Source organism: Theobroma cacao, chromosome 5, assembly GCF_000208745.1.
Source record: "Theobroma cacao cultivar B97-61/B2 chromosome 5, Criollo_cocoa_genome_V2, whole genome shotgun sequence".
Classification (NCBI taxonomy): domain Eukaryota; kingdom Viridiplantae; phylum Streptophyta; class Magnoliopsida; order Malvales; family Malvaceae; genus Theobroma; species Theobroma cacao.
In genome coordinates, this window is record NC_030854.1 from 24,888,910 (window position 1) to 24,902,936 (window position 14,027).

At 28.3% G+C, this 14,027-nt stretch overlaps 1 protein-coding gene across 1 annotated transcript; it reads right to left on the reverse strand.

Moving 5' to 3' along the window:
- LOC18598819 (probable calcium-binding protein CML35) lies at positions 11,973-13,314 on the reverse strand. The gene has a single exon (XM_018122322.1). The coding sequence runs from the start codon at positions 13,129-13,131 to the stop codon at positions 12,439-12,441; it is 693 nt and encodes a 230-aa protein (XP_017977811.1). The 5' UTR covers positions 13,132-13,314; the 3' UTR covers positions 11,973-12,438.

Here is a 14,027-nt window from a genome sequence, read left to right on the forward strand (position 1 = left end):
ATAAAATATTATTTTATTCTAAAAATTTTATCTTGTCTCCTTGGTACCCAAAATACCTTATTATGCCTCACTTGACTTCCAAATCGCCTTTTATCTCACAAATTCTCCTCTGATAAAATTATTATTATTTTATTATTATTTTCTCACTTGCGAAACATTTTATCCTAAACTACTCCTTTCGTCTTTTATCACTTCTAAACATTTTAATTGACCTCAATATGCATTCGATCAATTTTATTTATCACTATATCAAAGTATAGGGTATTTCATAACGTATAATAACAATATTTTTTTTCAACATGACGTGTAATAGCCTTTTTTAATCATTATGTGTAACATGCTTTTGTACATGACGTGTAACAATAACATTTTTTCAATATGACCTATAACATCATGTACACTTAAATATGAAAAGGTTTCATTAAGGGTAATTTTGTCTAACTTGACTAAAAATAGTTAAAATTATAAAGATAATTATTTTTAAAAACATCTCATCTTTGAGGGTTTTTTTTTTAAATGCTCCTACATTTGAAGTACCTTGCTCTCTAAGTAAGATTAAGAAATAAGTATCTTTTGATAAAACCCCACGTTGAGTCCACTAATCTAAAACTCTCTTAAACATCTAAGTTATTAGGTTTAACTTTAAAATCCTGCTAGTTATCCTAGAGTTAAATTCATATTTAATTATGTCACCATTTCATGTAAATAAACATAAGACCAACGATGCAATAATTAATTACAAAAAAAATACAAAGTAACAATAAAATTATACGATGACAAAATCATGCATCTACATTTTGCCCTTGAATCAAAATCTCTAGTAAAAGGATTCATATGCATCAAAGACAATCATAGCGGAACATGTTGAAAAACAAATCATTTGAAGCATATGATCCATTTAAGTATATGTATCTACGAGTTTGGCAATAAATAAGTGGATGACATTGTGAGAAAGATGCAAAAACATAATTTGATGATATAATTACCATCTTTCAAGTATTTACTTGTATTTGTCTTATAATACAATTTTGCCCCTTGCATGGGGTCAAGAAAGAGGCTGCATGCATCTTGTTTAGAAATGAATGTAATAATAATGATTTTGAATAGCAAAGTATAAATTAATTTGTAGGTGTGTTTGTTTTAAAAATATTATCACATGTAAGAGTAAAATGCTAAGGATATATTACTCCAATAATAATAATAACAATAATGAAATTCAAATTATTATTTTTTTAAAAATAGTTTGAAATACAGTTTCATTTTAATTTTTATAGTTTTTGAAAAAAAATTATGTACCACCACCTTATAAATTAGGTGCGAAGGTATGGCACTTCCTTTATTTATTTTAAATAAAATAAAAAAATAAAATAGAAAATAAGTAAAAGAAATAAAATTGAATATTGTACTAAGTTAAAAATGCTAAAAAGATAGATACATAACTAATTAGGTACCAATTAATAGGTATTGTGAAGGTGCTAATACCTTCTTTACATGTAATCATATTCTTGAACTTAAATTTATTTCATAGACCGGATTGATTCTTTTTAATGAATTTAAGTCAAGCCTAAAATCTTATTAGAAAAAAATTAAATTCACTTAAATAATCAATGACACTTAAACTAAAAAAAAAATTGATAACGACTCTTCTTAAATTAAATAATTGACATATTATGAAATAGTGCAAGCAAATGGTAAAGATTTTTCTAGAGTTATTTATGAGATTTTACCTCATCAAGATGGATGGAAACAATATGAGCTATCTTGATACAATTTTAGAAAAGATAGGGAGGAAGGCAACCCATCTTCTGACAAGGAACGAAACTCCTTACAACTGTTTATTTCTAGAGTTTGAAAAAAGGTGAGTTGTTGAAGCCCATTCTTATCCAGGTATTTGAGATTCAAAAGTCTGTTGATGCGTAGCGAAATTTCTCCATATTTCTTTTATCTTTTTAAATCAAAATTCAGATTGTTTTTATTAAGATTTCTGAGAGAGTCGATAACAATTTTTTTTAAAAAAAGAGAGTATTTGTGTCCCAAAATGTTTATGTGGTATTGGATCCTATTTTTTTAACTATTGCCTAACCATATTAACAGTCTAAAAGTTAAAAACATGATTTTGAAACAAAAAGGATTAAAATATTGTTTTAAAGTGATTTGAGGGAAGCTTTTAGATTTTAGTGAAAAAAAATATCAACAACAACTTCAATGTATTTTTCTACCTCAAATACTCCATTGAGAGGATTTATAAAATGAGAAAGGGATTGTTTGTCTCTCGTCATAGACCCAATTCACATTTAAAAAAAAAAATTAATATATACAATATGCAGCAATCACTGCAACAGTAGACATGGATGTCGTTGGGTGTGTTGGAGTTGTCGTATTCCCTGCGTTTCCTAGCAACATCCACAATATGGACCAAAAATACTAAAGTTACAAGTCTAATTCCACCGCCTATTCTTACTCAATCATAAGAGAGTCCAGAAGAGAGAGAGTTGTTTTTTTTTTTCCTTTCTTATGTGAAAGCGACTTTCCTGAAAGGCAAAGGAAGTTTCCTGGAAAGTTACCAAGCATAATAAAGGTCTCAACCATGACAACTAACATTGGAAGCAATGTGGCCTTCGTTAATTACCCTTTTGTCCAACAAGATTTTTTTAATACCGACCAAGAAAAATTAATATAAATAACAACGATTGATTGATTGATTGGTAAAATGGTTTTTTCTAATAGCAATCTATGTTCAATTCAAATCTTAAATCTTAAATTTTGGCAGTACCCTATTTACGTGTTTCATGATGAGAGAGATAATTTTTATTATCTGTGTCTTAACGTGAGGTTGAAGTAATTTATTATTTCGAACTTTCAATGATAATTACACAAAAGAATTCGTATGAATATCCGTCAAGAAATGCCATTTGTCAGATTCATTATCGATTTGAGAAAGGAAAACAGAAGAAGATGGTGATGTTTGGTGTGTTTGTAGAATGAGTCCTATGCATGTTGCTGTCATATACACTACATCTTATCAATTTAATGATCGCAAAAAGAGAAAAAAAAATCTGCTCAATTTCCAAACAAGAATGGCCATGTTCCTTTCCCTCACTCCACGCCAAAACCGCCCAATTTCCATGACTTGTAACCTTCCAACAAATCTAAGCCTAGCTTTATTTCTATGATTCTTGACATTACTGATACATGATTATTATCATCTTTTTTATGTATCAGCTTACTTTGAGCCATTTGATCTTTGATCTTTCAATCAATACGAAAACAAAAGAACAGGATTAAATTTATGGGGTCAGAAATACATTTTAGAGCGCTAATGAGATCAAGCTTGCACCAACGAGATACCAAGCCTATAATCATACACAATATTAAATAAATAAATGAAGTTAAGGGTCGTAATTGTTCTTAGCAGCCCTTGCAAATGCTCTTCAAAAAGAAAATGGTTCTCCGCAGCCTTCTTGTAGAAAAAAGGGTTACCGTATTAAAACTTTCTGCTGAATGTGAAACGAATGGTTGTAGTAAACCATCAATTTCTAATATGAGCGGAATGAGCCCAGTTGACACTCTAAAGCCTAGACTCGAGTCTATCTCCCATTTAAATAATATATATTGTCAAAATGTTTTTCATATTTTAAAAAGTAAAATTAACTAAAAATAATTATTTATAATAATATTTCGAATTGGGTTGAGCCGGACTCAAGCCTGAAAAGTCATCCCTAGACTTGGCTCACGAGCTTGTTCGGGTAACCCTACTCGTGGACACCTCTAATCTAAATAGCAAAATATTATGTAATGTCTTAATTAGTTTAATTTAGTTTTAAATTTATTTACAAGTGCTATAGAATATTTGTATTTAAATTTTCACACTTATCCATTTTATATTAATATGTGAAATTCATATATACTGAAGTTTAATTTATAACTTTTATTTGTATACAAAATCTTATAAAAATGATTTTAATATTGAGACCAAAATTGATTCCGATGTCATTTCTTTTTCAAAATATGCTTAATATTCTTAACATGCTATTGTTTAACTAAAAATCAGAGACATTAGGAAAAAAGAAAAAAGAAAACGATATATTCCAACAAGAAAAAAAGTATATCTAACAAAGAAAATTTTCACTTAATATACAACAAAAAATTTCTAACAAAATGAGAAGAAACTTTTTTTAATTTTAGCTTTCATTTAATCATTTTTTGTTGAAAATTTACCAACAGCTTCATTCAAAAAATTGATTTTAAATTCTCATTTATCATTCCACAAGTAAGAACTACGAATTCACCTAAACAAGGCTACCTAACTCTCTTCCCCAAATAATATACAATGAATTTGGAAACGAATATTTCCACAAAGCTCTAAATAATTCGTTTATTCCACATGCAGATACGGTAAATGAGCTGGCGTTAGGTGGAATGGTTGTGAAAGGGGCTTATATCTAAGTCATCTTTGTCAGAATATATCCCCTTGAGCATGTGTTACGCAATAAGGAACAATTTCTAAGACATTCTGTGTTTACATTAATTCTCATGACTTTTAAAATTACATAAATCAAATCAATTGTTTTACTTGGAAGATTTCAGTTTTATTTTATAAAAATAATTGCGTATTAAGACCGAAGAATCCTATGGTTATTAATTATATGTTTAGATTATTGAAAACAATGCTTGTTGCAAAGAAGATTAAGTGCCCAACATATAAAATAAAAAAAGCACTAATATATTTATGAAAAACATTTTATACTCTAATGGTAAATTTTTATAATTTGATAACATGTTTATAAGATTGTCACATAGCTATAAATTATGATTAAAAAATAAAAGTAATATATTGTTAAGAAAAATTATCTAAACACTGACCGTAAATTTTATAAACGTTATAAATAAGGTTAGAGAGTTACCTTCCAAAAAAATAAATAAATAAGGTTAGAGAGTTGACATGTGATGTGTCTCATTAAATTATATTTAAATTTAATAAATTACTTAGATATTAAATAAACTTATAATTACCATTCAACCTATTCAAAAAAAAAAATCCATTCATTTGTAATTTAATAATTTTAATCGTTAAATGGATATCTACGGTAAACTAGTTCATTAAATTTAAATGTTTCACCATGAATACTTATAATAATAATAATAATAATAATAATAATAATTAGACGTATATTATACTTGTAAAGGGAACAATTTTCTAATTAACGGCGCTGCTTGATTAAGATTAACCGAATAATTTGGTCAAAGTTTCTTGATTAATGAGCTTTAGTTCTTCATATTATAAGAAGAAAAATAATAGATTTCATTTATTTTAAAAAATTATGATAGGGGTGGTTTCCTACTCAATCTCGAGGAAGAGATATAATTAAAATAAAATAAAAAAACAAGAGAAGAATCAAAAGGAGACACAAAAGAGGGGGAATTGAGCGTTGTTTTTGGAAGACTTTTAGTTTTTAAACAAATTCAAGCATGTTCTCCCTCTTTCGTTTGCTATTTTACTATAATAATTATAATTATTATGTATATGTATTATTTGTATGGCATGCATTATGCTACTTATAGTGACAATATTAATTTGATAATATTTTAAATACTTTATCCATTTAAAGAAGACACCGATTTTCAAAGGTTGAAGACCATCTTAAAAATTCATATTTCTCCCTCTTTTCCAATGTTAATCTCTCTTCAAAGTTCAAATAGCACAAGAAAAACATTATGGCTCAAACATGAATTCTCTTTTTATAATGTTTTTTCATAAAAAAATTATTTTAATATTAAAATTTTGTTTCTTCTATTTAGCACCCATGTTGTAGGATAAAATTTAGTTTTCTTTAATTGTAAAGAATTTATACTATGCTCCAAAGAGAAGTAATTTATACTAGTAAAATTTCTTTAAACGGTAATTATTAAATCTAACAATTATTGTCTTCTACAAAAAGAAAATGCGAACATTGAAAATTGGAGTCTGTCTTTCTCTAGTATGTGTAAGATTATAAATTTTAAATGATAACATGTTTGGTTGGTTTGAAAAAAGAAAAAAGTGTCCACCATGTGTTCTCTGGTGAATACTACAATGGTAATGACCAAATTAGCACTCTACAATGCACCCGAATATTTAACTTATTGATTTATACATGATTTCCTTCAAATTTCCCTTCTCAAAAAAAAAAAAAATTAACACTCCACAATTAGGTCTTGAGAAGCACTAATTTAGTGCTCTAGTGACCAGATCTAATTGTGGGGAGCTCCAGATTGTTGTTGCATTGCATCGGTCACATCTCCAGTGACTAGCTAGTATAGAGGAAAGAAAAGAAGAAAAAAGGAAAGCATGAAAAGAAAGGAAAAAAATAAAATGACATTAAAATAAAAAATTATATCATAGTTTTAATTATAAATTTTTAATATTTTAATGTTTTAAAAAAAATTTGAGAAAAATAAAAATAAATGATCATATTAAAATTTTAATTATAAATGATTAATAATTTAAAATAAATATTTTTAATATTTTTAAAAAATAATACAAAATTAACTAATCACATTAAAAATTTTAATATTTTTCATAAATTATCAAAGAAAATAAATATTTTAAATTTAAAATCATAAATTATAACAAAAGATATTTTTAATTTTTCACAATCTATTACTTTATTATTTCAAAATTATTTTTATCAACCAAATATCGAAATAATATCAAAATAATAATTACATTTCATGAAGCAAATTATATAATAAGTATAAATAATTATGTTTTATTATATTTCAACATAATAACTATTATATTTTTTTCTATTTCATTTCGTGAACTAAATATAAAATTTATTTTTATAAAATAATAATTTTATTTCACGTCTTTTTGATTAATCAAATGTGCGGTGTGGAGAAAAAACACATGCGATGATTTTTGCCTTCCTTTGCGTAGGTTGAGGACAAAGGGGAAATATATTATGGAATATATTATGGGGAAATTATTGAAAAGAAATAAAAGGGCAAAAGGACAATGCCGATAATATGATGCCTTAGAAAGGGACGGTAAAGAGCCAGCGACGAGCTACTCTCAACCATAAAGCAGGCGGACATTTAATACTAGTACTAAATATATATATATATATATATTTATAACAAAAGTAAAAATTATTATCATTTACCCTGATAATCAAATTTAAAAAATCAATCATTAAGATTAATTAATTTTACCCACTCCATATTTTATTTATATATATTACACTGTCCATGTAATTATATATGGTAATTTAATAATTAGATAATTAATGACTTTTTTTATAATCAAATATACATGTGATAATCGATTAATTTTTACTATATCTGAAAGAATTTTAAAAGGAAAAGGGACATTGAATCTTGAATTTTATCTTCCCAAATTAAAGTTATACCTGCTAATAAATTATATTTGTTTGTAAAGTTTTTAAATCTCATTATATATATATATATATATATATATATATTATTATNTATATATATATATATATATATTTATGTCAAGTTACGAAATTAGTCCTTATACTTTATCAAAGTGATGGATTTAGTTTTGTACAATAATTTTATAAAAAATTAAGTCCCTATTACTTTTTAAAAATTAATAATGTCAGTCCAATAGTTAACAATATTAAAATTTTTTTATTATTTATGTTGATATGATATTTTTTTCTGATGTGGTATTGAATATAATGATGTGTTAATGATTATGTGACATTTTCTATTAATTTCACAACATTCTTTTTACTGTTTTAAATTATGGAGCACAAAAATTTAATTCTTCTCTGTCTCATAAGATTTTTTCCTAAATCCTAAAAATTTATTGGTATTTTTAATATGTTTATTTTCCAATCCTATTTAAAATTGTTAACTCACATTGGATAATTTCATGTATGTAGTTATAAATTGCATGTTAGTGCTTGGTCACGTTATATCAACACTATTATTACATCATTCGAGAAATGTTGTTTCACCATTATCATGTCATTAGATTTAATATCACATTAGCAAGAAAATACCATGTCAACATAATTAAATGCCATATCAGCATAGATAACAAAAAATTTGTAATACATTGAACTGATATCATTTTCAAAAGACATAACCATTCATATGAAAACCTGCCTATTATCTAATAGACACATTATGTCACTTTACGCTATATAACTTTTGAGTTAATGATAACTTTTCATCATGTGATATAATCTTTTAATTTTGAAAATACACCAACAGATAGAAGGCTATCCCTGCTGCATCTCATTTGGCTGATAATAACTCTTCTCCACAAGCTGCCCAACTCATTGCTAAACCTCCATATCCATTTATTGAGGAGAGCTCTGTTTTGAACATTGATATTAGCCACATTTAGACCACCAAGGTCTTTTCGAAGGCACACAGTCTGCCAGTCAACTAGCTGCATCTTCCTATTACCTTGTGCGCCACCCCAAAGAAAGCTTCTTTGTATTTTTTTCTCTAACGCCAATGGGAATAAGGAAAAGAGACTTGAAAACTATAAGAAAACTACAAAGAACTAACTTCAAAAAGGTGAGACGCCCACCAAAAGACAGAGCCATGACTTCCAAGTTGAAAGTTTGGATTCAAATATGTCCGCAACTAGCTGCCACATTTTTAGTGAATTGGATCTTCCTCTAAATGGCAGTCCTAGATAGGCACTAAGTAATCGGCCAACTATACAACAGATTTTGCTTGCCAATTCTTTAATTAGCCCTTGATCCAATCCAACATCGTAGAGACAACTTTTGTTGAGGTTAATTTTAAGACCCGAAAATAGCTTGAAAACATCTCAGAATCCTTTCAACATTCAACAAATTATAAAGAAAAGCTTTACAAACTATTACCCTATCATTGACAAATTGAAAGTGGGAAATGGTAAGCTTGTCTCTGCCAATAATGACTGCCTTTATGATATGTTCACTTTTAGCTTTATGCATTAGCATATTGAACCCCTTAACGACCAAGTTGAAGGGAAAATGTGACAATGGGCAACCTTGCCTCAGGCCTTTATTCATGCAAATTTGCTGTGAAGGGGACTCATTAATAAGAATGGAAATAAAAGCAATCGAGATACATGCACAGATCCACGCTCACCATTTCTCACCCAAACACATATACCTCATTTCCAAGTCCAAGAAACCCCATTCAACATTGTCAAAAGCCTTCTCGAAATCAATTTTGAAAAAAAGGCTTCCATAATGATCTTTCTTAAGAAGATCTATTACTTCATTGGCAATAAGGCTACAATCAAGAAGTTGTCTTCCCTTAATAAAACCGAATTGATTTTCGCCAATCACCTCTCCCAAAACACTCCTTAATTTGTTTGCAAGAGTCTTGGAAATGATTTTGTAGAGATTGCTTACCAAACTAATGGGGTGGTAATCACTTATGGAGGATGGGCAGGAACGTTTTGAAACTAAGTTGATAAAAAAGGGTATTAATACATCCATCAATGCTGGCTGAATTGAAGAAGCAGGCACGATATCACCTTTAATAGTACCTCACTACTTTTTGAAAAATTGGAGATTAAATCCATCAAGACCGGGAGCCTTATTCTCATCACAATTAGAAATTGCATAATTTGACTATGTATATACTATTCACAATTTAGCTATACATGTATAAATGGCAGAGGATAAATTAATAAATAATTTGGAAATATGCAAAAATAAAATTTTCAAATAAACTTTTTAACTTAAAAATTTGAGAAGTTGCTAAGTATTTTTCATAAGCTAGGCCCTAGCCTGTAAGTTAAAATATTTGTTTGTACTCACCATTTAACTTAATACTAAATTAAGAGCCTGTTTGGCTTAACTTTTTTCAGCTTAAAAACTATTATAAATTTTTTATGAAAAATAATAGCTTTTAAGATTATGTTAAAACTGTTTGGTAAGTTATTTGACAAAATAAATTATATAAGTTTTTATTTTAGTTAAAATTACCATAAGGATATTCATACCATCTTCAATCACCTAATAAACCAAAGTGGAATAAGTTTACTTTAAGTTTATATACGATTTCAAATGTTAAAATAAAAAAAATCCATATAGAAATGGAACAGCTTTCAAACTTTTTATAGTAATAATAGTATTATATTTTTATTAATCTAGCAAGTAATCGAATCATAATGTTTCAATTTCCCAAAAAGAAGAGAAAAAAGGAAACGATGTATTTGACATTAAAATCATTTTTGGTAAAAGAGAGAGAAAACATTTAGATGATACCTAAATACAACTTTAAATTTTGGATCTTCTTTTCTCTTAATTTTTTTAATATAAAAAAATCTCAGATTTTGCTATTTTATTGTTGGGTCTTCTAATTTCCCAAGAAAGAAAAGAAAAAAAAGGAAACGATGTATTTGACATTAAAATCTTTTTTGGTGAAGAAGAGAGAAAACTTTTAAATGATACTTAAATGCAACTTTGAATTTTGGGTTTTCTTTTTTTTTTAATTTTTTAATTACAAAAAAATCTTAAATTTTGCTATTCTATTGTTAGGTCTTCTGTTTCCCCAAGAAAGAAAAGAAAAAAAAGGAAACGATGTATTTGACAGTAAAATCTTTTTTTGTGAAGAACAGATAAAACTTTTAAATAGTAACTGAATGCAGCTTTGAATTTTAGAATTTCTTTTCTCTTAATTTTTTAATTACAAAAAAACTCAGATTTTGCTATTCAATTAGTAGTCTTTGTAGAGAGAGATCTCGATTTGCATTGGAAAATGGTGATTTGCAGAAAGAGGGAGAGTTACTACAAAAACGGAATAGCTTTCAAACTTTGTATAGTAGTAATAGTATTATATTTTTATTAATTTAGCAAGCAATCGGACTATAATGTTTCAATTCCCAAGAAAGAAAAGAAAGAGGAAACAAAGTATTTGATATTATAATCCTTTTTGGTGAAAAAAAGAAAAAATCTTTAAATAGTATCTGAATGTAGTTTTAAATTTTAGATTTTTTTTAATTTTTATAAGAATAAAAAAAATTAAATTTTGCTATTCTATTATTAAATCTTCTAGTAAAGGATAGAAATCATGATTTGCGTTGAAAGAGAGTGATTTGCAAAAAAAAAGAGAGGAGCAATTCCTCAAGAAATAAAAGAAAATAAAAAACGATGTATTTGACATTAAAATTCTTTTTGATGAAGAACAAAAAAAATAATACTTAAATATAGCTTTGAATTTCAAGTAATTTTTTTTTTAATCTTTGTAAGAATAAAAACTCAAATTTTGTTATTTTATTGTTAGATCTTTTGATTTTTTTTTAATAATTTTTGTAGAGAAAGGTAAAGGAGAGAGATCACGATTTGCGATGAAAAATGTTTGATTTGCTAAAAGAAGAAGGGGAGATCGATTGAAAGAGAAGAATATTTAGTTAAAAAAAGCTAACATGTTTTTTTTTTTTAAAAAAGAAAGTTTTTTGTTAGAGCTTTTCTTTAATTTTTTTTTTTAATTTGCAGAAAGAGGGTGAGTGAGATCGATTGAAAGAGGAATACTTCTTGAAAGAGCTAACATGTTTTATTTTTTATTTTAAAAAAAGTTCTTTTTGGGTTTTCTTTAAGTTTTTTTTTTAATAATTAAAAAATTTTGAACACACGAAAAATAATGCACCATCCAATGGTTAATTACTCAAATACTTGAGTACGTCTTTAAGTTCTTTTTTTAATTTTGTTTTTCAAAAAAATTAATTTTTTTAAGAGTTTAAAAAATTACTTTCTTTTAAGAGTATCTCAAAATCTTATTTAACACTAGATAAGTTGAAAAAATTATCAAACAAGATGCTAATATTAGTATTTTGATTGGATTTTTTTTTTTTGTGGTAAAAGAGTAACATGCAATAGATGATGGGACCTCCATTATCAACGGTAGGAAGTTAAAATCAGAACCATAAATTCCGCTCAATCTTATCGCATTATCAACATTGATCCATTCCATGTTATTTCTCCAAAACAATAAAAATCTGTTCAATCTTATCACAAACATTAGCCATACTTATCATCGAACTTCCCTGTAAATCACCCTTCACAATTTGCCTTCTTTACTCTTTTACTTTTTTTCATGAATTCAATACAATTTTAAAATTAGAAAAAAAAAATTCCAGCTAAAGCACACCACAAGGGCAGAAACAGATCAGAAAGGATTTTTGTTTTCCTTCCCGTCTTTATATATATCGTACGGCAGATGAGCGCCTCTTTCTCTCTTCAGATCGACCAAGCTAAACCGTCCGATTGGTTGTCAAACCCACATTATTATCCTAATTAAACCCAGCTAGAAAAAAAAAAGTGCAGTTCAAAATAAAAACACACCCAAATCCAGAAATTTAAAATTAAAAGAAAAATATTCAGAAGGTTTCATTTAATTTTCTCCCTTAAATCAAGAGCAACTCCATGACATGATTATCAAACACACACAAAATAAAAATTCCCATAATCATGATCACCTTTGCAGCTCCATCATTCTAGCGAAGTCCTCGAAGCACACGAACCCATCTCCATTCTTATCAACACTGGCAATCATGCGCCGGCAATCCTCTAGCGTGCACCGCTCATCCCCTATAGTTTCCTTGAAGAACGCCATCAACTCCTCCGCCGTGATTTTCCCATCATGATCCGTATCAAATATATCAAACGTCTCCCTCAGCTCCGGTTCACAAGCGGGTTCGTCGCAAGCCGGTACAACTACCTGGGTCATCAACGTATCCAGGCTGATGCACCCGACGCCGTCCCCATACACCTCGCTCAGCATCAACGAAACCTCTTCCCGGCTGGGCGGCTGTCTGGCGACCTTGCTAAGCAAAGCCTCGAGCTCGCTCCTCGTTATAACCCCATCGTTATCTTTGTCTATTATTTTAAACGCTTGACAAAGTTCTAGATAAAAATTAGAGGAAAAATCAGACCAGTCACCCGATGTTGCCGGCAAAACGCTGGTGGGTGTTCCCAAGTCAGCAGTAGTCGTCGAAGGGTATTGATGTCCTTTGTGGATTGAAGACGCGGAGTCTGATGAAGAAGAAGACGAAGACGTACCTGACCCGGAACTATACGATGAGGGGTCGAATTTGGAGACGATGGATCGGTCCTTTTTATTAGATCGAAAAAAACGTTTGGGACTTAGCCTGTTGATGAGCTTCATGATTTACGAAAAGAGTATGAAGAAGAAGAGAAGTAGATGAAGATGAAAGAATGACAATAATTTGGGGGGAGGATGGAGAGAAAACAAAAGAAGTTGAGGGGAAAGTGTGGAGAAGGTGGGGTGCTTAAATGCTTGGGGGCATGTAAGCTCCATTGCAACTTCCACGAAGCTTCGTCTGATGAGAAGTTTTATGAACATTTATTTATATAGGAATTTTTTTTCGCTTTTTATATTCTCTTTATTTTATTTTAGTACCACAGTCAGGGGTAACTATATAATTTTCTTTTTATGGGCTGGGTTTGGATTCCCTGTGGGATTATGTAGTGAAGCATCTTTAGACTTGTACTGATTTATTATTTTCAGACAAAAATCGTCTCGCCAAGGTTAGTTTAGTATTGCAAGTTGTAGTTGATAACTTCTACATTTACATATATTAAAATATATTAAAAATTATCTCTAAATAGGTTAATTAGTTGACATATATAACTTAATTGTTTGATACATGATGGCTTAATTTGGGCTGAATTATCTGTGGGACATGTGTGGTATTTTGTTTTTTTGTTGGGAGTGTTTATTTGATTTTTTTTTATTAATGAGATTTTGGATATTTTTTAATTAAGAGAGAGGGAATTGGAATCCTACTCTTCAGGTAGAAGGATCATGCACCAATTAATGAGTTAAATATTCAGATGTAGATTTTGGGTATTTTAGAAGCTATTAAAGATGGTTTTATTTATTTATGTTTACTTCAAACTATTGCTTAATAATATATATTTTTAAATAAAATATATATTTTTTGTATTAATTTATTACTTAAAAAACATATTTTTTAACATATTGCTTAATAATATAGATTTTGTTTGTTTATGGTCATTAACTACTCATTGTTGTTTTTT

What these genes read in the sequence shown, in the direction of transcription:
- LOC18598819 (XM_018122322.1), bottom strand. Translation starts at nt 13,131, where the DNA reads ATGAAGCTCATCAACAGGCTAAGTCCCAAACGTTTTTTTCGATCTAAT.